Here is a 24,454-nt window from a genome sequence, read left to right as displayed (position 1 = left end):
ACTTATTTTCTATGAATTTGGGTAAATTATTTCCCCTTTCTGAGTCTTAATTTCCATATATTTAAAATGGACTTATTAGTTTAGGTGACCTTTTTATCATTAAATCTATGATCCTGTGAACTTTGTCTTATTTGATTACAATATTGACCGAGAATATTTAGTTTTTGTCATATACCTACCTACATATATTACAAACTGTAGAGTACTCCTAAAGTCTGAGTCCATTTTAAAGTTAGGAGCTTCTAAGCAGGGTACTACTATGATATAGTCACCCATTCCCAGTTTTTAAGAACCTGGAAGGCATATTGTTTATATAGTTTTATATACTGACAATTAAATTATTGTCAAAATGATGTTCACACCATGTTGTTATATAAACTTTTCAGGATGATAATAGACTGCAATATCGGATCACTCAGTAGTTCATATATTGTCAAGATGATCATTTATTAGCACTTGATTGTAATAATAATAAAAATATATATAAACCAATTTTAACTTCTTTTGCATGCTTTGTAATTTTAACTTAAACAAAATGTCTGAATTTTAGATATTTTTGGTAACTTTTAAAGAAAGATTACTCAACCTTGGAAATACTTTTTTTCCCATTTATAGAGGATATCTTCTTACTTCCCACAAAAGATGAAAGAAACCCCGTTGTATACGGTGTTTTTACTACAACCAGGTATGTTCTGAGTAGTTTTTCTTCCTAATTATATTTTATAAATTGCATTAGTAACTTTTCCTTTTTTTTCCCTTTTCTGATCCCATTACTACTTCAGACTGTGAGTGAGGCAGGTTGGGTACTTATTTCTATATTCAGTTCATAATAGCATGAAATGATGCATGATGCACATATAAATTGAGAGCTGAACAGTTAGGGAGGTTATTAGTGGAAAAAATAAAATGAGAACCATGGTCTTCCAACTATAGGGTTTCTGAATTTTCTAGTTAGATGGTGCTGGACCTGAAGTCAAGAAGACCTGAGTTTAATTCTCACCTCACAAACTTTGTAGCTTTGTGATCCTGAGCAAGTCATGCAACCTCTCTTTGCCACAGTTTCCTCAACTGTAAAATAGTATAACAGAGTTATTGTGGGGATCAAATGAGATAATATCTGTAAAGTGCACAGCATAGTACCCAGGACACAGAAGGTGTTATATAAATGCTTATTCATTTTACTTCTGTAGTTTCATGCTTCCTTCTACCTCTGAAATTCAGTTGATGTATATTTACCTTAATCCTAATGTTTATGACCTTCTCAAAGATTGTTTTTCCTGTATGTTTTATGTTGTTTTTTATCACTTGGCTTTCTCTTTTTCAAATACTATATTTTGTGTGTATTAATCACTTCTTGCCAATCTTTAATACTTTTTTGGAAAATATTTTATTTTTCTGACATATTGCTTGACATATTTTGTTTATTTTTATATGAATTAAAATATTTTTTCAATAAAGTTTTTTTTTTATTTTCTGAATACATGAATAGATAGTTTTCAACATTCCCCCTTGCAAAACCTTGTATTCCAATTTTTTTCTTCTGCTCTTCCTCCCACGCTCTACCTAAATGGTAAGCAATCCAATATATGTTAAACATGTGCAATTCTTCTATACATATTTCCACAATTATCATGCTGAACAAAAATCAGATCAAAAAAGGAAAAATAATGCAAGCAAACAACAAAAAAGTGAAACTATTATGTTATAATCATACGTAAAGTATAATCCTTTCACTGGGTCCTTTCACTGGGTGCAGATGGTTCTCCCAAGACTATTGGAATTGGCCTGAATCACTTTGCTGTTGAAAAGAGCCACATCCATAAGATATTTTTTATTTATTTGTTTTGTTTTGTTTTATTTTTTACAATTTCCCTTCTCAACATATTGTCACATACTACACTTTCATCTGGTGTAACATTGCAAAATTTGGCAATTATATTAACAAAGGAAAATATATGTGGCAGATTAACATTGGAAATATAGTCAACATGCAATTATTTGCAGATGGAATGATAGTGTATCCAGAAAATCAAAATGTTTAAACCAAAAATTAATGGAGACAATAAATTAGTTCAAGATCAAACAACAGAAATTAACTCAAAGAATGTTCATATACTATTAATAATAAAAATCATTTTTAATCACAAAAAAGAAACCCCATTTATAATGGAAAGAAAAGCCATAAAATATTTGTCTATAGTAACTAAAACAAAACATCTAGATAAGATATTAAATATTCATAAACATAATAATATAATGCTCACCAAAATAATCTCTATATTTAATGCAATACCACAGAAAATACCAAGGCATTTCTTCATAAAACTATATAAATAATAATGTAATGTATATGGAAGACAAATAATAAGACAATAAATAATGAACACCTTGGTGTTTTGTATTCACTTTATTTTTCAGCAAATTTGTAATTGTAAAAATATATTCTCCTGTAAAATATTAATTTAGGAAGTCTTTTTCCTTCTATACATTTATCAAGATGCACTTCATGAATGCACTGATCATTCTCATAAAATTATTGTAGAGGTTGGAAGAAGGTATATTAGTAGATGTTAATATCCCCTCAGTCATTATTTTAGTAACAATAAAGCTCAAGACTTTAAAAGCTTTTGAATCTGTTCCTTAATGGTCTTTTTTTGGGGGGTAATTAATTTTCAAGTATTTTGGTTTTTGCCAATTACAAGTAAAATTTTTAACATTTTAAAAACTATTATTTAAAACTCACTACAAAATAAATAATATATAATAAATTTTTTAAGTATTCTTCAATCTGCAACCTCCTTTTCTCCCTTCTTCCCTTTCTTCCCTTCTTTCCTTCTTCCTTCTTTCCTTCCTTCCTTCTTTCCTTTCTTCCTTCCTTCCTTCCTTCCTTCCTTCTTCTGTCCCTTCCTCCTTTCCTCACACCATCCAGCCTTCCTTGCACAGACTTGCCCAAAAAGAAAAAACATAACAAGTTTGTGAATCTGGAATTAGAAAAACTCAAATCTTCCTGACTCCAAGTCTAGCATTTCTTATACTCTGCTACGTAGTTTCCTATATTTCTAATTACATGTACATGTCAAAGTCATACTAAATATTTGGGAAAATATAATTTATATAACTTCATTTAACCCTCTTATTACTAATTTTGATTGAGCAATAAACAAGGAAAGATAATAATCTATATAGATGTTTGTTAGTGCGGTGCCATATTAATATGGAAGGTATGAAACTAATGATATTATCCAGTTGTTTGCTTTTTATGAGTGATATTTTGCTGATCACATCCATTTCTAGAATGTTGAAGAATTTTTTTTAAAATGAAATTTGTCATTTTGTCAATTTGTCAAATATATTATTTGATATAATAATCCACACAGGAAGAATTTGATTTATAAGAAATCCAACTATGCCGTTGTGTTGGATAGATTGGAAAGCAAAAGAATAAAAAGGTTAAAACCAAAAATCTAGTCAGATATATACAGCATATTAATATTTGATGAATACATAGATTTTTGATGCAGAGAAATATCATTATTTAACAAATATACTTAAGAAATATTTTTGGTAAATCCTTTAGCAAACTAGTATAGAACCATATTTCAATGAATTCCAATCATGAGCTTAAATAAAACATAAAAGAAAAAGTTTTTTTTCAAATGAAAGAAAATAGAATAATGCCATTTTGATCTTATATATGTAGAGAAGAAGTATCCCCAACTTTTTAAATATAAAACATGCAGGAATTGTTAGGACAAGATGAATGTACTTGCCTATTAAAATGAAAAAAAAATGTAAAATACATACACATGTAATTAAATCAAATAATAGATTTGGTGAATATTTATGCTTAATTTGACTGACAAAACTTGATTTGTAGACTAAATTAAAAAAATTAAATATCCAAAAAGGTAAATTCCTTTCTGCAATGGACAAAAGATCAAATAATATAAATAATTTTCAAAAGAAGAAAAACAAATTGTAAATAGTCTAAAAATGCTTAACCTTATGAGTAATCAAATATGAAAATTAAAGCAATTTTCACTTATCACATTATCACAAATAATTAAAACATCAAAACTGTTTTAGTGAGGTATAGAAAAAATAGTTTTTATTTGATGCTCATGAATTTGAAAAAATGCATAGTCTTTCTAGTTAGTAATTGGAATGTAAATTATAAAATAAGGTTATTCACTTAATGGAATTATTCTTGAGATTGTTACAGAAATGACAGCAAAAGGGGTTATTTGTTCTAAAGTTTTTGTAACAACACTATTATTCCAATAAAAAATAACTGGAAGAAATCTGAACATCTGACAGAAAAGAAAAAAAAATCAGATAAAATGCACATTGGTGGGAATTATATCAATGTGTTAGATTAATCAATCAATCAGCATTTATTAAGGAGCATCTACTATGTGTCAGGTACTACATTGTACAAAGTGCTGGTGATACAAAAAACAACAACAACAAAAAACCAGCAAAATATTTTCCTGCCCTTATAATTTCAGGTTTTGGTGTGTAATGAATAAAATATATACAAAGCAAGCTAGCTATGTACAATATAAGTAAAAATAAATGAGAGAGGGAAGATATTAGAGTTGAGAAAACAATATAAAGAAATATGAAAATACATTTAATCAATAAACTAAGTAAGCCAAGACACATGCACACACACACAAACACACACATACATAGAGAGGCAGAGACAGAGAGACAAAGACAGAGAGAAAAAGAGAGAGACAGAGAGAGACCAGGAACATGAGGGCAGTATCAGAAGTAAGTACACACCAAGTATTAATATAAAAATGGAAGAGTGAGTGAGATGGAAACTCAAAGGAAGTAGCAAATAAATGTTCTTTTTTCTTTCATTGAAATTTTCTTGTTTGGATGCATGAAGTTACAAATTGAATCTAATTAGCTAATACTGATATTTGATATTCCATTTACATTAAATCACCAAAAATATTTCACTACCTGGATTAAGATGATAAATGAAACCATTACTTTGAACACCAGTTTTCTGTTAATGTCTATAATGATGACTAAGAAATATGAGACCAAAGATCAAATGCCTGCTCTGATGAACTATCTTAGCCACTGTTATTTCCACCTCCCACCTCACTATTCACAGAATTTCCTTTGAAGCCATTGTGAGATCTACATATAAAGTAGAATATTTGTGCCAAGAATAATTAGCCCCAAGACATTTTTTTTCTAAGAAATTTCTACCAACTCAGAGTCTGGAGTTACAAAGTTATTTCTTCTTGGCAAGCTTCATCTTATTTTAAAAAAAATGTACTTCTGAAGATCTAGATAGTATTGAGCTGCATGGTTCTTGCATCCAATCAGAAGAATTTTTAATATGTACTAATAGCAGAAGACGACATTATCAATTTATGATGATGTTCCGTCATTCCTTCAGTGTAATTTTTTTTCTCCTGCTCTCTGGTTAGTGTCATTTTGCCATGTTGCCCATTAATGTCATCTCATGGATATTAACAGTGGAAAAATTAGTGTTATAGTCTAATTAGCTCATTTGTGTCATGGCAAAATCATTATTTCCCTCAACTCATAAAGAATGATAATTCCCTTTTAGTTACAGGAGCTACCAGAAGTTTCCAATTAAAAAACAATATGATAAAGACAAAGGAAAAAATGACCTATTATGAAGACTTGTTGCAAATTAATTGAATGAGAAAAGTATTATATCTTTATTACATTTGTAATATATTACAGATTATATTATGAAAGATGTTACATTATCCCTTGTGTAATATGGATATTTTACCTTTGTAATTGTTATAAACTTTAATTTGATATATATATATGCATATATATATATAATACATGATATTAGAAAATAAAATAGTAATTCACCTTAATTATCTTTTTGCATCACAGATTAAAACATACATTTATAAAGGAAATTTATCTTTATTTCAGCTCCATCTTCAAGGGTTCAGCCATTTGTGTTTATAGCATGGCTGACATTAGAGCAGTTTTCAATGGCCCATATGCTCATAAAGAAAGTGCAGATCATCGGTGGGTCCAGTATGATGGAAGAATTCCTTACCCAAGACCTGGAACAGTATGTATCCAATTTTATACAACCTACGACTTTTTTCCCCTCTTTCATTTTTTTTTCTCTTTTTCTAGGATTTTTATTTTTTTCTTTCACCATGGTAAAATAAGTATCTAGCACAGCAGCATGTGCTGTGGTTTCAAAATAATGTTTGAGGAGTTTGATTATCTTTTCAGTCCTTTGTTTTAGCTCAAGATTCTCCTTGTGGATTATCTGTCCTACAAAATAATAAATTACCATTAAAAGGAATAAACTTCTCTCTAATTCTAGGAGCTTTAGTGTTCTACAAGCTCAATATGGGTGAACACTGTGCTATAAGCAGCACTGAACAAGAATGTTTGTGTGATCTTATGCTATTAATAGAAATATTTTGTTAGTAAAGTGATGGCAGTCTCTGCATTCTTGCTTAAAGAGGCAGTTTTTGGAAGGTCATCGATAATCTAGAATTCATCCAAAAAGATTACTATACCTAGAAAAATGAGACTATTATTGTATTTAGTTATTTAGTTTTGGGTTTTTCTTGGCAAAGATATTAAAGTGGTTTAACGTTTCCTTCTCCAGCTCATTTTATTGTTGAAGAATCTGAGGCAAACAAGGTTAAGTGATTTGCCCAGGGTCACACAGATTATAAGTGTCAGAGGCCAGATTTGAACTCAGGAAGATGAGTCTTTCTTGACATCAGGCCCTGCACTCTATGCATTGTGCCACCAATCTGCTAAGTGGAGCTATGAAGGTATTCAAATTCAGTCCATTCATATAAGGCTCATTTGAAGGAACTAGGATTGTTTAATAGATATGTCTAGGAGAAGGAGAGACATAATGTCTATCTAAAAATATTTGATGATTTGTTAACTGAAAAAAGGATAAGACATTTGTATACTCCTTGGTCCATGAAAAGCAGAACTAGGAATTACAGCTAAAGGAAGATTTTATTCTCATTATGATAAAAGTATAACAAATCCAAAACTCAATGCTCAGAATCCTACAGTGGAGACAGGATTGTTACTCTTTAAGTGAGTTTTCAAGAAGATTCACACTTCATATAGAGAGCTTGATCAATGATATCTAAGACATTATATAATTTAAAAATTATGCCATTCTGTAAAAGTAAAATGCTTATTTATAAATTTGCTAATAAATTTTTAATGTCCCTTTTTTTGGATATTTCTCTACCATTTGTTGTTTTCCTTTTCTGTCATGTTAGCCAATCTGATAGGTGTCTCAGAGTTTTATTTTCTATTTTTCTTTTGTATGTGACTATTGATAGCTTTGATTTCTTCTTAAAATTTCTTGTTCATATCCTTTGACCATTTATTAATTGGGAAATGACTTATTTTTATATATTTAGTTTAATTCTTATATATTTGAGAAATGAGGGTTTTATCAAAGAAACTTGTTGCAAAAAATTCTTTCCAGTTTCAGTTTTTTAATTTTAAATGAATATTATAAATCTGTTAATAAAATTTGGTCTATATATATATATATATGTAATGAACCTACTATATGAAAAATGTTAAATATTCCCTCTCCTCAAAGGAGTTTGCATTATATCAGGAGAGTCTTTATATATGTTATGACTATGTGCATATAAACATATTTATATAGGTACATATAAAGCACATGCAAAATAGATACAAGGTGATTTGAGAAAGGTATTACTTCCAAATGGATAACCAGGAAAGTTGTCCTAAAGAATGCTTGAGTTGAATCTTGACTGAAAAGAAAGACTCATGAAATTGTGGAAAAGGCAAATAGATGAAAATTAAGTGCCATGCATGAGAAAAAGTAAGAAGCCATATTGACTAAATCATACACTTTATAAAGAGAAATAATATATAAAAAGTCAGAAAATATAGATGGTAACCTGGTTGTAAAGAGATTTAAGTGACAAAAAGGGAGTTTTAAATTTGCTCCTAGAGGTAATAGGAAACCATTAAAATTTATTGAGCAGGGGAATGGCCAAACTGTCTGGTCCATAGTAAGCGCTTAATAAATCTTATATTGATTAACTGGTGAACTGATATAAGGAATATAATTTTAAGAGTTATTAGGAGGATAGAATAGGGTTATATTTGAGAAATGGAAAATAATTAATTGTTGAAATAAGAAATGACAATGGCATGAATTAGGGCCAGGATTGTGAGACTGAAAAGAAAGTGGTTAGAAAAAAAAATTTTGTAAAGATAGTAATAATAATATTGGACAACTAACTGTAGATTCTTGGTTTTAGGAAGAATTCCTAAAATATGGCACTGTATTTGAAAATAAGAGTGATGGAGAGGATGGTGATATCTTTTAAAATAATAGAAAAATGCACAATGCTTCTTCACCTTTGGCATCTTGTTAATTAGGCTTCATTTCCATTCTGTTTTTGAACATATCAGTTATTAAAGGAACTTCTATTAACAGCTGTTTCCATTTTGTCCTTTATAAATTCACAATGTAAAAACTTTGTGTAGTTTATTAACTACACAGTAGATGAAAACTTACATTAGTGGTCCTCAAACTTTTTAAAATAAGGGGCAAGTTCACTGTCCCTCAGACTGTGGGAGGGCCGGACTATAGTAAAAACAAAAACTCACACTCTGCGTCTGTCCCTCAGCCCATTTGCCATAACCCAGCCACATAAACATCCTCAGCCCTCAGCATCTGGCCCACTGGCCGTAGTTTGAGAACCCCTGCTTTACATTATACTCTTAAAGAATCTTTTATAATTTCAGAATTTTTTCAATAATGATGATGCTCGGATTTTTCTTTTGTAAATAAAATTTTAAAACATTTACACCCTGAACATTGAAATGATCCTTTTTGTAAGATTTTCTTTTTATAAAACAAATCATAAGTGAGGTTTTGTTCATTAAAAAAAAATCTTAAAATCATGAGGGAAGAAGAAAAGGCAACCTACCTGTACTAAAAAGGTAAAAAAAAAAAAATATATATATATATATATATGTATATGTATGTATATATGTGTATATATATGTATATATATATTATTTATAATTTTTTCACAGTATATATGCATGAGTAATTTTTTAAATAATATTATCCCTTGTATTCATTTTTCCAAATTATCCCCTCCCTCCCTTTACTCCCTCCCCTTGATGACAGGCAATCCCATACATTTTACATGTGTTACAATATAACCTAGATACAATATATGTGTGTAAATACCATTTTCTTGTTGCACATTAAGTATTAGATGCCGAAGGTATAAGTAACCTGGGTAGATAGACAGTAGTGCTAAAATTTACATTCACTTCCCAGTGTTCCTTCTCTGGGTGTAGTTATTTCTGCCCATCATTGATCAACTGGAAGTGAGTTGGCTCTTCTTTATGTTGAAGATATCCACTTCCATCAGAATACATCTTCTTCTTTTTTTTTTTTCTCTTTTTTTATTTTTTTTATTTTTATTTTTTATTTTTTTAATTTTTTATTTTATTTTATAGTTATAACATTTTTTGACAGTACATATGCATGGGTAATTTTTTACATTATCCCTTGCACTTACTTCTATTCAGATTTTTTCCCTTCCTCCCCCAACCCCCTCCCCGAGATGGCAAGCAGTCTTATATATGTTAAATATATTACAGTATAATTTAGATACAATATATGTGTGTAGAACCGAATTTTTTGTTGCACAGGAAGAATTGGATTCAGAAGAATACATCTTCATACAACATTGAAGTGTACAGCGATCTTCTGGTTCTATTCATTTCACTCAGCAACAGTTGATTTAAGTCTCTCCAAGCCTCTCTGTATTCCTCCTGCTGGTCATTTCTTACCGAGCAATAATATTCCATAACATTCATATACCATAATAAAAAGGTAAAAATTAAATTCATACTTCCAGTTTTTTAGATTTAGCACAGATAACCCCAATATCAATACTGTATGTGAAGAAAAAATGTATCCTGGAAGGACATTCCTCTAAAATATCTAGATATTTTGGAAGAGACTGTTTGAGGTCTGGATTTTTTGGTTAATTATCTCAAAAGCAGTTTAAATATGTAGATACAGTAGCTACATCCTATAATTTGCCCTGAAAATGAAATTAATGATGAAAACGACTAGGTCCTGATGGAGAGATCGCATTACATTCCAATTACAACTACCATGTGTGTTGGGAGAAACTGTATGCTAGAGATCCTGTCAGCGCTGATCGTTATCACCGCTTTTCCTGCTTATGACTTAAAGTTGTGAATGTTTTGTGAGACTCAAAGACAAACTAATGCTTTCCATAACTCTCTCTGTTAGTCTGTAGTCACTTCTTTGAAACTTATACAAGTGATCTTGAAAAATGACTTTATAATATGTTAAAAAAAAAGTTCTCCCTCCTCCAAAAAAGAACCCATTATTTGTATTCAACAGATAGCACTTAATTCCTGACTATTGAGTGCCCCAAACATTATAAAAATGCCAAACCAGTAAATGCAATTGTTCCTATGATTTGATGGAAGAAAAAGGAAAAAAAAAATCAGGTTTCAACAATAAAGTCCTTAGAAAATTTTGAAGACAGTAAGAATGAGCCTGGGGAACAACAGGAACATTCACATGCCCATTGTCCTTAGATCATTTTAGAAAGTTCTGTTATTCTCCTTATAGTCTGACGTCTGAAAAACTGTAGCGATATCTCTTTTGGGGGGAACAAATTCTTTAGAGATCATTTGTAATGAAAATGTCAAAATGTGGGGTGATTTCACAGAATTAGAATTTATCTTTTTTTTTTTTTTTCTTAATAGTTATGAAGACAAAGTACCTTTTCCTTATAGGATTTTGTATTACCAAGTAGTCTTTGTATTAAAGGTTTACTCTATTTTTTATTTGTTTTTACTTGGTCTCTTTGGTCTTAGTTCTCTGGGAATGGATACATTAATAAAAAACAATCAAAATGATATACCCTTTACTTATAAGTAAAATAGCTGTGTGCAATATATGTAGGTCCTGGAAAGAGATTTTTGATCTATTGAATCACAAAGATCATTCAAGCATCATGCTCTTTAATATTGGTTTGATTCCTTTTGGAAAATAGCGATAGCAAGCAAGAAAGTAATATTTCCAAGGCTCAAATGTGGTAAACAATTTGTTATATATAATCAAAAACAGTGATTTCAAATAGAAACTGGGATCACTAATTCATATATAAGGATACTAATTCATATATTAAAACTGACCTAGCTTTTTAAAATGTCATATTATTTCTGTTTTATTGTATTTTCCTAAGTATTTTCCAATTGACCTTCAATATACTATGGGCTGTACTTGAATATGGCAAAGGTATATTCCAGGCCATGTATTTGATGCCTCTGATCTAAGGTATTGGAGTATATTGACATCAAATGTGAAATCAATCAATATTCATTTCCTAAGTGCATAGTGTATACCAGGCATTGTCCAAAAGTCAGAGAATAGAAAGTGAACAAGAGAAGAAGTTGTTTAATAATGTCAATTGTAAGGATAAGGGAAGACTTGAAATTTATCAATTAAGAGATCATTGGTACTGTTAGAAAAAGCAGAATGAGATTAAAAGTCCAATTGCATGGAAACAGAAGTGGAGAAAGAATAAATAACTTTTCCAAGGAGTTTTCCTGAGAAAAAGCGAGATTTAGAATGATAACTGGAGGTGTGGTATTATCTGGTGAAGTGTTTTATTTATTTGTTTGTATATTTGTGTGTTTATTTTAGAGTAGGTTAGACATGTTTATTTTTGAAAACAGTATGGGAGAAATTAAATAGAAAAAAAGGCTGAAAATTTGAGATGGATGATTAAGAAATCCATTTGTTGGAGAAAAATTAGAGAGTAAGGGATCAAGTATAAATGTACAAGGGTTTATCATGGCCCAAAGAATATCACTTCTTCGTCAGAGAATATGAGAAATAACAATAAAGTGGGAAAGAATGGCAAGGAATTCTGAAGGGAAATGAATAGACAACTGAAAGAGAAGAGAAAGTGTGAGGTACATGAAGTTGAGGAAAGGAGAGAAGGTTTGGAATATGTTCTATGGAGAATGAAAAAAGGATATTTGAATAATTGCAATTATAATATGTTTTCTAAAAATTCTAATTTGGAAATGGTCTCCTGCCATACATAAGTGTGTTTTTATGGAGTTTTACAGAGGGATATATGATAGATATAGATAAATGTGTCTATGAAAAGTAAATCAACAATTCCACTTGATATGTGGGTATGTAGGAGATGAGTTTTCCTATACAAGCATTTCTGGAACTATTAAAGCAAAAAACAGGCAATGAGATCCTTTCAAAGCATTCCAAGATCATTGATGGGAACACTCTGCCATTCTCCCTATTAGTGATAACATTTATGTCATAGAATATCAAAATTGGAAAAGATATTCATCAAGAAAATGAAAGAAATTTGTAGAACAAACTCTCTAAAAGAGTCTAATTGATATGCAAAGTCACACTACTAGTTAGAGGCAGAACTAGAACAAAAGGTGAACTGTTTTTTTATCTTTAATTCAGTTTTTACTACATAGTTCCTAATAGTACAGTAATAGTCATATTTAATTGGTTTAAGTGTTTCATACTTGCTCTATATTGTTAAGAATGTATTTGGCAGGTAGGTCATGTAGAAGACAGAACTAAAGTTGGATTCACAAAGGCAGTTTCAAATCTTGCCTCAGCTACTTATTAGTTACTTCTATTACTATGGGGGAAATAGCAGCAGCAGCAGAAGCAACAAATAAGAATTTGCTAGAAAAGTACTCAAGGATGAATCTTTCCAATCTTAATTGGGCTGCTGATTGGATATTAAACTTACAATCTATTCCAGAGCCCATTTTCTAATTCGATCATAATTATCCAAACTAATATTCATTGGTATCTTTGGAATTTAATATATCTAACTACTAGTCCCCAAGTTCAATAAATAAGAGTATATTTTTTATATCATCAGTAATTCCCAAAGGGTGTGCCCCAAACTCCTTTACATTCTAATAACCTTCTGGTAAAATTCCTCTATTAGACAAAAAAAAAAAAAAAAAAAAAAAAAAAAAAAAAAGCTACTTTATTGTTACCTTCCTTTTTCTTTTTATTTGAAATCATTTTCCAGGTGCATTCTTTCACATTTCTATATTTTAAATTGCTATTTTAGTGAATTTTAGTTCTGTATAGGCTGTGAGTCTCCTCCTTCTCCCCTTTTTCTAAACTTTTATGTTCAGCTATGATTTGTAATCAATATCCCTCTTGTTTAAAATGCTAATAATGCCTGCTAGTGGCAAATATTCTAGATATCAGATTGGACAAGTAAGCAGAACTAGACATCCCATTATTTACTGATTGTTATTCAAGCTTAACTTCAGGAAACAAATTTTGAGAAAATTCACCAGAGTAATACATTAATATGCAAATGATCAACTACTGCAACTTAAGAAATTTATTAATAAATTAATTTGAATAACCTCTTGGAACCATTTTTCCCAGGAAGTATAATTACTATTTATCTGTGCTTCCTTGTTAAACTCAGTGCTGAATTCACAGCTGTTCCTATTATCACTGCAGTTAAATAAATACTACATTGTTGAGGATGCTCCGACCACTTTGGTTTTCAACTTATGATAAAAGGCTGTACTTCCTATGACACACTGTGTCAGACTCTCAGTATTACCATGACATCATTCCATTACAATGTTAAGTCTGTCTTCCAGAAAACATTTCTGAGGATGCATTTGTTTGCCATCTTGAAATGATCACTCTGCCATCTAGTGTTCAAATTCCTACTTTTCTCCTTGAATGTCTGAGTGTTCAGAGTTCCTTTTTTCAACCTCATACTGATTTGAATTTCCAGCCCCAGTGGGTGTTCCAGTTCGTTAGTGGTAATAGGAACCCTAAGAAAAAAAGAAAAAAGGAAGAAGCAAATGGACAGTTGTGTATTTCAAGAGTAAACATAACCCAGGTAAAAAATAACAGCTACCGGAAAACTCAGAAGCCAAGTCATGTTTGCAAAGGAGAAAAGACTTATGTTGAGGTTTCATTTATTTTTTAAAGTTTCTTTGAAGCTTCTCCCCTATCCCTTTATTGACAGAAATTTAGCCAAGATCCATATTTACTCAATATTTTGAACTCTGCCAACTCTAGGGAGTTCAGCTTTATGTTTGGATGACTGTGTAAGTATCTTGATGAGTTGGTAGTCCCCTAGAGAAAAGGATTGACTCTGTTTCTCCTATTTTTGGATGGTTGGGGTTTCAACCGCAAGATTGTAAGATGAATCTTAAAAACATTTTATTGGTCTCTGGGGACACTGGAGGCCCAACAAGAAAGGAAAAAGTCTTATTTTGACCATGATTGGATTTGGATACTTTCAGTTTTACAGGATTCTGTGCTTGGCTGAGTACTTACAAGAGAACTAAAGACCTTTTTTTACTTTTCTGCAGAGATCTAATCATGAGGTACATTCTGATGTTCCCAGGGATAATCATAGGAAGGGACATGAGTCAAAGAATATCCCAAGATTAAGCTTAATATATTTAAAAACAAAACATTGGGTTAGAGCAATAGATCAAACCTTATTTCAACTTATTTCTCTTCCCAAGTTCTGTATTTCTCCCCAACTGAACTACTTCTTATTTCCAAACTTGATATTCCTTCCCTTAGCCCCTGTTTATGTGCTGGCTATTCCCCATGACTTAATGCATTACATCCTTACTTCCACTTCTAGGAATACTTAGCTAATCATAATCATAATAAGAGTTATGCCATTTGTTGTTATAGTGAGCCTTATTATTATTATTATTATTATTATAGCAACAAGAAAAAATGTATTCACTGCTTTAAGGTTTGCAATATGCTTTACACATTATCTTATTTGATTTTCTTCAAGGCTACACTTTAGATCCATCTCCTACATGAAGACATCTCAACTACATGAAGCATTTCCTGATACCCTAATTCCCCTTTGGGGAAAGGGATTGTTGTTCACTTTTGGCCTTTTATTCCTAAAAAACTAGACAATTAATCATGTAAAAAGCAGACACAGTACAGGGATAAGTATAGGGAATAGATCTCTGATTTTCCTTAGTAGAAGAAATTCCTAGTAAGGAAATCCATTCTCCCAAAGCATATCAGCAATATCTCTGTGATTTAGAATCTTAAAAAGCTGCCAAGAGCACAAGGAATTTAAGTAATTTGCCCAGCATCACATAACCTCTATGTGTTAGAGAATTGTGAACCTAGTGCTATTGATTTTGATGCTAACACTAATCATTATGCTTTTCCTAGACACATAATATATCTGTTGAATTAAAAAAAATAAGATTTGAAAGACATTATAGCAGTTGGAAGCAGCTAGATATTTCAGTGGATAGAGCATTGGGCTTAGAGTCAGAAGTTCAGATCTGGCCTTATACACTTACTGGTTGTGTGACCCAGTTCCTATTTGCCTCAGTTCCTCATCAGTAAAATGAAAAGAAAACTGGAGAAGGAAATGACAAACTCTCTGCCAAAAAAACTCTATGGACAAAAGTCCAAGGGGTCCCTCAGAGTGAAACAGAAAAAAAAAATTGAACAATAACAATGAGATAGTTGACTGGTATAGTGAACTATTCAGGTCTGCTACCAGCTAAATATGATAACATAAATCCTATGAACCTTCCTGTATCTTGGTTTCCTTATATATAAAGAGAAAGGGAACAAACTAGATGATTTCCAAGGTCTCTTGCAGCTCTAACTTTCTGTGAATTTAGAGTATAGTTGTTATGAATAGATAAGAACAAAAGCATTCAGTTTTATTTTTAAATTTTTTTTTACTTTTTTAATAATATTTATTTTCTCTTCTTTCCATCTTCCATCATTTGAGAAAAAGAAAAAACAGCATGCATAGTTAAGCAAAATAAATCCATTTTGTGGGCTTTCTTTGAAAGGAAATATTAGTCTTCTTAGGGTGAAGTGCCCATAATCTCTGCTTCTATGGAGGCTAAATCTTCTGAGCAACAGAAGCAATTGTGTCAGCTCGGGAAAGAGGAATAGGAAGAAACTAATGGGACTACCATTCATCCATGTTTGAAGATTTTGTGTTACTTTTGTCTTCACTGTCTCTTCTTTTCTATTTGGCTACCAAGTTCTTTGACTGATAAATATGAAGTCTCTCCCATATGATCCCTCTACACCATTCCCCTCCCCACACCATTCTAGTATAAACCCTAATTTTCATCTCTTTGGCTGTATTATATGTGATGAACATAGGTCTTCCTTCCATTGCTTTTTTCTTTCTGCCCAACATTGATACTAAAGAAGAAAAAAAACTTCTTAATGTATAGATCCAGTCTTGTCATTCCTCTGTACAAAACAGTTAAAAAGACTTATAGTTACACAACAGTCAAGTTTAAACTCATTAACTTAGTATCTGATGTCATTTTGCTGGTGTTTTGCTATAGTGTTAAATTTGTAATAAAATGGTCTGCATTTGAGCATGGCTCTACAACATATAACTGGGGCTTAAGACTCACCTCTGATACCTAATGACTACAGGACTTTGTACAAGGTTCATTACCTCTCACTGGCCCACTCAAGCATTCTCAAATTGCAGACCAAACTAGTCAAGAAAGACTCTTCAATATGAATTTTCTACACTGATAAACTGGGTGTGTCTCAAAGAAAAAAAATAATTTTGCTTAATAATTCTAAACTACATTTTTGCTGTCTGAAATCATTATTCTTTATTGATAATCTATATGTATATGTGAAGGATGTAGAAGACCCTTACCCAAAATGACTACTCAGAGATCACTGGAAATAGATTGTTTATTAAAATCTCTGGAGGATGAGGCATCCCATCACGAGATAAGAAAGAGAAAGCCTCTTGGTAGGAGGGCTAAAGAAGTAGTAAAGATACACAGCTTTTATACAAGAGATTACATCACAAGTAAGAGATCATTGAGAAGGGGAGGGGGAGGCATCTAATTGGTTTTTGCTATTTGGAGAGATTGGAATGAAGTTTCTGTTTCCCTGAAATCATCTACTTTCTAGGAAACAGAAAATCAGTCCTTCAAGCTTAATCAAGCAGATAGTGGTCAAGCTAATAGACTAACTATCAATAAATGTCAAATACTGATAAATGTCATCAGCTCAGGTTAAGTAAATGTATTTATAGCTGGCTAAGGCTCAAATAAATATGGGCCTGCACATATTATACAGGTCATAGGGGAAACACAGAAATAATGAAAATAAAATATAGAAAAAGAATTCATACATTCCTGTAAGTCACCTTTTCAATTCCACACATAAATTCTATTTCTCCCTTGACTGGCAATTTTTTTTTGTTTTTTTTTTTTTCCTCATCTGCATCTTTCTGTAATAAATATCTTTTTTGACTGAGGCAATTGGAGTTAAGTGACTTGTCCAGAGTCACACAACTAGAAAGTGTTAATTGTCTGAAGCCAGATTTGAACATAGGTCCTCCTGACTCCAGGGCTAGTACTCTTATCTACTGCACCAATTAGCTGCCCCAGTCTCATTCTTTTATTTTGTTATAACTCCAAATTCACGAGGTGATTTTTTTAGTCCTAAATGTGACAAAGTATTAACTACTTCCATCTCTAATCTTGATGTTTTGTTACCACCTTTCCAGTTTCCATGTTTCTGTATGGAGAAAGATGTCAATTTTACAAACTTGTTTATCATACTTTTTTTTAATTCATGGATTTCTTAGATTTAGTATTTTCTTATATTTTTTAGAATGTTGGATCTAGAAGGAATCTGAGGAGATCAAGTGCAACCTTTTTATTTAAAAATCAAGGCCCAAAGGCCAAGTTACTGGGCCACATTTTACACCTCCATAGATAATGATATTAAGCATATTGCACTTTAAGGGTTGAGAAAATGCTTCCCTTAGAACAATGTCAGGAGGAATGAAATATAAACATTATTATCTGTTTCCAGATGAGGAAGCAGTGGTTCAGATAAGTTCAATAAATTACCCAGAATTATATAGCCTGTAATTGTCACACTGCAGCTCTATCCCAGGCATCCTGATATTTTTGTTAGGTGCTCTTTCCCCTAGTCCACACTTTCCCTTCCTCCCTATCCCTGCCTTAATGTCTCTCAGACCTTATTTCAGGCTGACTCACTCCAGTTCTTATCACTTGGAGAGATGATACTATCATGTTTGCATTCACTCCCATGTCAGATTGTATCAAATTTATTTTGTTGTTTCTACTTTCATTCCAGGTTGCCAGGGTGAAAGTGAGTTTTAGCCACTAATTGTGTTATTCCTCCTTTAACATAAGTCATTCTTCTGATTAGTCTTAAAAGGAAACTCAAACTTACAAAGTAACCTGAAAAAAGTAGGTGGAGGAAAATTTAAACAGCTGTCTGCTACAGTGTCTAGGGGAAAAGTTCTTTTACTGGATAAAATCCATTTTTTTCTTCTCTTATCCAATGCTTTCCAAAGTCACTGTCAAAAGTGCCTAGACAAACATTTGCATCTGCCAAATAAAATAGCATCACACCTAGCTAGCTGTGGCTGCCAGCCATGTTAGATAGGAGATAGATATTTATTTCTTTGGGGTTTGTCCATTTATTCACAAAGTTTATCTGGACAGGTGGTGTTTCTTTTTATCCTCCTCTGCCTGTCTTTAATATTTCCAAGAAGATACTTACATTTGTGGCTATTTTTCATATCCCAATTCTATCTTCAGGGACCCAAATCTTATTCCAGTTTTCAACAAAAAATTCAGAGAAATAAATAACTTATATCATTACTGGTTAAATACATTGGGTTTGAAGTGGAGGAAATCACAATATGTTGGTTGACAAGGCAGAAATGTAGAGTGTGATATGTCTACACAGATGAGAGCCAAACAAAAAAGCATGGCTCTATTCAAAAATATAAATATGACATTTTTAAATACCAGAGAGAGTTTCAAAAAGAGGATATTTAAGTGCTTCTCAATATTAAGTAAAATTACTGGATTCTTTAATTTGGGGCTATTTAATTGTTTTATTAAAAGTTTCTCATCATATTTGTTACTTCATAGAGGATTTAAAAGAATCTCAAGTCAAAAAAAAAAAAAGGATCTTTGCTATATGATACTAAGGCAAAAATACCACTGGTTTCAGTGAACATAGCATTATTTAGTTAAAGATATACACAAGGGACAATTTTTGTGAAATCACTTTCATTTGTGAAAGTGCAAGCAAAGAATAGAAGAACTGGGACAGATATCCAAATTTTGACATAGAGAATAAAGAACTTGTCTATATTTTGGTAAAATACCTCAAAGTAAAATTCACATTTGAAGAAAGTATTTTTTCAAAGCAGAATCTTTTCTAATAATCAGTTAGATTCTAACAAATCTCTTCCTCATTATTTTATGTTTCTTTTATAGTAAATTATTGTTGTTGTTGGACATGAACAGCAGAAGCTATCATTTTATCCAGAACTTTACATAGAGTGTTTTATGTTCATTGAGGTAGACTTTTTGATGAGTAAAATGTTTCAAACAATAAGTTTACATGAAAGACTGTGGCTTTGAGATCAGGATATTATTGTAAATGTGTCTTTTTGCTTGTACCTGAAAAATATTGTCTTAGATATTTGATGGGGGCCAAGAAATTTGCAGGTTTTAGTATGTTTGTTTTGTTTTGTTTTTATATATTATACAAAAAGGCTTTCTGCCTTTCTTTTGATAGTAATGACAGCCAACCAGGTTACATCTTACACACTCTGAAGTGTAAGCTATCATGAATTGTCTTTTGACTGAGCTGGAATGTGTAATCTGTAATTTGGCATTGAACTCTGTATTCAGAGTTCAGTACCCATTTTGACTTCTATCTAATCCATTAAATATAGGGTACTTGTCCAACATTGATTTGCGAGACTCAGCTATATGCCAACATCCAGAAACAGTAAAGGAGAGGGAGGAATTTCAAACTTTAATAAGTCTAATAGAGTGCTTTTAAAAACAAGATCCTAATAAATTATGATAAGGAGATGTAGCTCTCAACCCTGGAAGTAGACATCAAAGGCAGCATGACTTTCCAAAAGAAAAAAAATTATCAAGGATGACAACATTTCTAGTGCTTCTTATACCATGAATATTGATTTTGATCTACCTGATGTTCTCGTGTATATGTTTATGTGTGTGTACAAGATAGAAATTTGCTGAATTGCCTAAGCATAACTAAGTAGTTCATAGTTTGGCAGAATGGATGCTAATGAATTCAAGGTATTATACATTTATTTTAGAACCACTAACTTTGATTAGACATAATACAAATTTGGCCTTGATACATATGTGTGTATGCATGTGTACATTTATATCCATATATCAATATGTATATATACCCACACATACATATATGTTTATATATTTTATATTTTATTTTATTTTATATATATATTTTGTACATAAATTTTCTGCAATCTATCCCAGCTCTCAATCTATGATAGATGATCCTAAATCTAAAAGCCCAGATCATATAATTCTTTTTGTACCTCTTCTATTTGCCTAACAGAATCCTCCATATGATATATATGTATATATATATATATATATATATATACACACATACATATACATATGTGTATAAATATATGTAATAGATGAAATCTATTTCTAAATAGATTTCATCTAGTCAGTGTCACTTGTAGATTTTAGTGCTTCTCCCCCTTTTGACTGGATTCTTCCACAAGGTGCAACTTCCCTTCTGGCAGAAAATAGAATTTTTATTGTACCTTTATCCATCCTTTTTTTATGGGATTGTATTATATTTCAGAGCTAGATAATAGATTATTAACTTTCTCCATTTAATGGAAGAATTTTTAGCATTCAGCAATTTTCAAATTAGTCATCTTATTAAGCCTTCCCAACTCCTTCAAGCAAGAAGTCTGATGTTTTAACTTTGATGTGGACTATAGTTCTCAGTTTACCCAATGGCTAAAATAACTGAAGAAAAAGTCAATTGAAACTTTCTACATAAGTTTCCCAAGTTCTTTCTTATCTTTATTTCTTTGTAAAGTCATACTAATAAAATGTATTTTTTTTTTTTAATATTGATCTGTTCATTTTTGATTCCATCCAGTGAAAATCTTTCAAGTGTTTGGGGCTATACATATTATGGGACATAAAATTATCTGAGAATTAGAATTCAGCAATAAACTTGAAAGATAATTATTGGTGGAACATGTGAAAAAAAAGAATAATAACATTGGCATTGGCATTTATATCACATTTTAAAGGTCTACAAAAGATTTAAATGATTTTATTTTAACTCTACTATAAGCCTTTAAAGAGGTAGAACAGGTTAAATTATTCTTTTTTCAGATATAGTACATTAATTTTAGTAAAGTAAATGTTGAAAGAATAGTGTTTTCTGACAAAATGTGACTTAATCAACTAGAGAAGAGCCATTTACTAAATTGTTACCTGCCTAGTAACAGGCTATCCAAAGTAACACCACTTAGTTCTCCTAATTATTATCTGCAGGGGGCAGTGTAGACTTAGTTTTGAAAGGAAATTTTTTAAAACTCAGAAGAAAGCAATTCCTTAGACACAGAAATGTGAATTGGAAATTTTTCAGATTAGGTCCTCTTGGGGGCAGCATAAGGTTTCTTCTTTAGTTCATGATATAATTATCCAGAGCATTTCAAAAATGACTTCATAAATATAGTTCCATAGATTAAAACAAAAGCTATTTTCCTCTTCTAATCAACTGAAATTTTTTAATTCATATTAATAGGAAAACTTTCATTTCAAATATATATGAATTTATTTAAAAGAAATAAAATAAAAATGTTAGTCATTTTCCTATTATATTTTTCATTTTAGATTAGTCTCTAATTGACATCCTTCAATTTAAATTGCCTTTTTTATTTAAAAAAAAAATAAATCATACTAATTTGACTTATATCCCAAAGTAATTTTTAACTTCAAGGCTTTTATTATTAATAATTAATTTGGCTTTAAGTGTAACTTTTTAATTTTTATTTTTCTTTACTTTTCCTATCTGGCCTGGAATGCATTCTACCAATGTCAGTAGGTCACTTGTCTTGAACTGAAAGTTCAAATTCTTACCTAGGACACTGAGAGATTGTTTACTTGTCTATTATCCTACAGTTTAATACACGTCAGGGGTAAGACATGAATCCAACTAGGTTTGTCTTACTATAAAGTTATCTGGCCTTCTCTTACATATTCTATTTTCTTTTAAACTGGCAATAAGTTACAAAGCATTGAAATGCTGCATTAAATCCCTTTTCATTACATGCATGAGGTTGCTTTTTGATAAAATTTCACATCTCTGTACCCCTATATGCATATTTTCATGCATCTATTTATATATGTATATAGATATGAATGGATGTATATAGAAATTCAAATACAGAAGCATGTAAGTAAAAAAAAATGACTTTGGGACCTAGATCTTTATTTCACTTCATATATGCTCACCAAACAGTTTTACAAACAAGCAAAAATTGCCCACATAATAGATATCTAGGATTCTAGGAAAATCTTTTCTAACATCATTCCTACATTATTTTGCCTACAATTCTATCAAACCAAAACTGAAACCATTTTTTGGTCTTCCAGAGATTCATATCAAAATTAAAATGTTCTCATAGGAAAGATAATATTCTAAGCTAATGAACTTTGGTAAAACTTGGTAGTGTAATGTAGATAGAGTACCATGACTGGGGACAGAAAGATATGAATTCAGTACTGAACTCTGACAATTGTGTGATTAGCTATGTGACTCTGGGCAAGTCACTTAACCCCTATTTGTCTCGTTTCCTTATCTATTAAAAATTAGAGAAAAATGGAGAAGGAAATGACAGACCATTTTGCTGTCTTTGCGAAGAAAACCCTATGGACAAAGTCTATGAGGTTATATCAACTTAGATATAACGAAACAACAATAACATCTTTATGAGTGATTAATTTATAATTTCTTTCAACCTTTGTCTAGCCAGAATAAAAACTCTATGGAATTGAGGCAAAGAATTGTGTCCTGAATGAGTGGTAATAATAAAACAATGACAGATAAAGAAATCATCGAGGTGGAATGACCGCTTCCAGATTTTGCTGAAAGGTGGCCCTGTGATTAGATGCTTCATTAAACATCTTAGTTTATTTGTCAGATAATAATGAAAGCATGGCATTTCAACATTGGATAAATCAATTAACCTTGCTAAGCCTCAGTTTTCTCATCTATAAAGTAAAATAGTAGGTCTTTCCTGAAATTATAACTAACCAGCTACTTGCCAGTGGAATTGTAGAGGGAGGGGATTGGTTGGATGGTACAGATTGAATTTGATAGAAGCCCAAGTTTCCAGTCCAAAGATTCCATTATTCTTATGAGTGATCCATAAGGTCCTTTGAAGGATGAAACATAAATATAATAAATTTTCACTATGATCGCATTTAGCATTCCTAATGAATTTTTGTCAAATTTCTCTTGACTCCATATTGATAATGTTAAGCTTTTACTAATCTCACTGCCTGGAACCATGTCAAATATCTTGTTGAGGGAAGTTAATACCTTTTTTCCTCTTTCTTTTCAGTGTCCAAGTAAAACATATGATCCATCGATTAAGTCAACCAGAGATTTTCCAGATGATGTTATTAGCTTTATAAAGAGGCATCCTGTGATGTATAAATCAGTATACCCTGTGGCTGGAGGGCCTACTTTTACTAGAATTAATGTGGATTACAGATTGACACAGATTGTGGTGGATCATGTTATTGCAGAAGATGGTCAATATGATGTAATGTTTCTAGGAACAGGTAAATTGGAAGTTTCATTTTGTTGTATTCAAAAGATAATAACTCATTTTTTCAAAAATTAAGAAAGATTTTCCTTGATCAGAAATACTTTTGATGAGCATTGTCTTGTTTCTTATTTGACCCAAAAAAAGTGTAAAAAAATTCAGTATGATTTGGTGGCAATATCATAACAATTGTTAAAAACATCTTTATCCTCAAATCTTCAATGTGTATCTTCTGATAATTAGTAGTTAGAAAGAGATAAAGAAAGTATGATGTATATACTAGAAATGTTGCCTATTTACTGGATGTTTATGAGCTTAGAGAATTCAAATATTGGTCCATAAAAGTGTGTATTATAAGGTTGAATATGACAATAGAATAGAGTTGAAGCACTACTTCTAACACATCAGTAAATGCCAAGTGAATAGATTTTGTTTCAGAAAAATTAAAGAAAAAACGTAGAAATAAAATTAGAGAAGGTATAGATTAATTAGAATGTTTTCTAAAAATGACATTTCAGGATAGCTATATGGAAAAGTACATAAATTTTCCCGTTTGAATTTAAATGAACAAAAGAAACCAAATTGTGTTGCATAAAAACGTCTTGACCCTTTATGTCCAAAATGTTCTAGAACCACCAGATGGAGCT

The 24,454-nt window shown here is 31.1% G+C and overlaps 1 protein-coding gene across 3 annotated transcripts in view; it reads left to right on the top strand.

The window, feature by feature from the left end:
• SEMA3D (semaphorin 3D) overlaps positions 1-24,454 on the top strand; it is a 232,191-nt gene that overhangs the window by 177,867 nt on the left and 29,870 nt on the right. For all 3 annotated transcript variants that reach the window (XM_074268536.1, XM_074268537.1, XM_074268538.1), the window contains 3 exons: positions 616-685; positions 5,944-6,088; positions 23,601-23,823. In XM_074268536.1, the coding sequence (XP_074124637.1) occupies positions 616-685; positions 5,944-6,088; positions 23,601-23,823 (438 nt within the window). The remainder of the gene's footprint in view (positions 1-615; positions 686-5,943; positions 6,089-23,600; positions 23,824-24,454) is intronic.

The sequence above is a fragment of the Sminthopsis crassicaudata genome, chromosome 5, assembly GCF_048593235.1.
Source record: "Sminthopsis crassicaudata isolate SCR6 chromosome 5, ASM4859323v1, whole genome shotgun sequence".
Classification (NCBI taxonomy): domain Eukaryota; kingdom Metazoa; phylum Chordata; class Mammalia; order Dasyuromorphia; family Dasyuridae; genus Sminthopsis; species Sminthopsis crassicaudata.
Note: the sequence above shows the minus strand (reverse complement) of the source record. Positions and strands in the feature narration are given on the sequence as shown.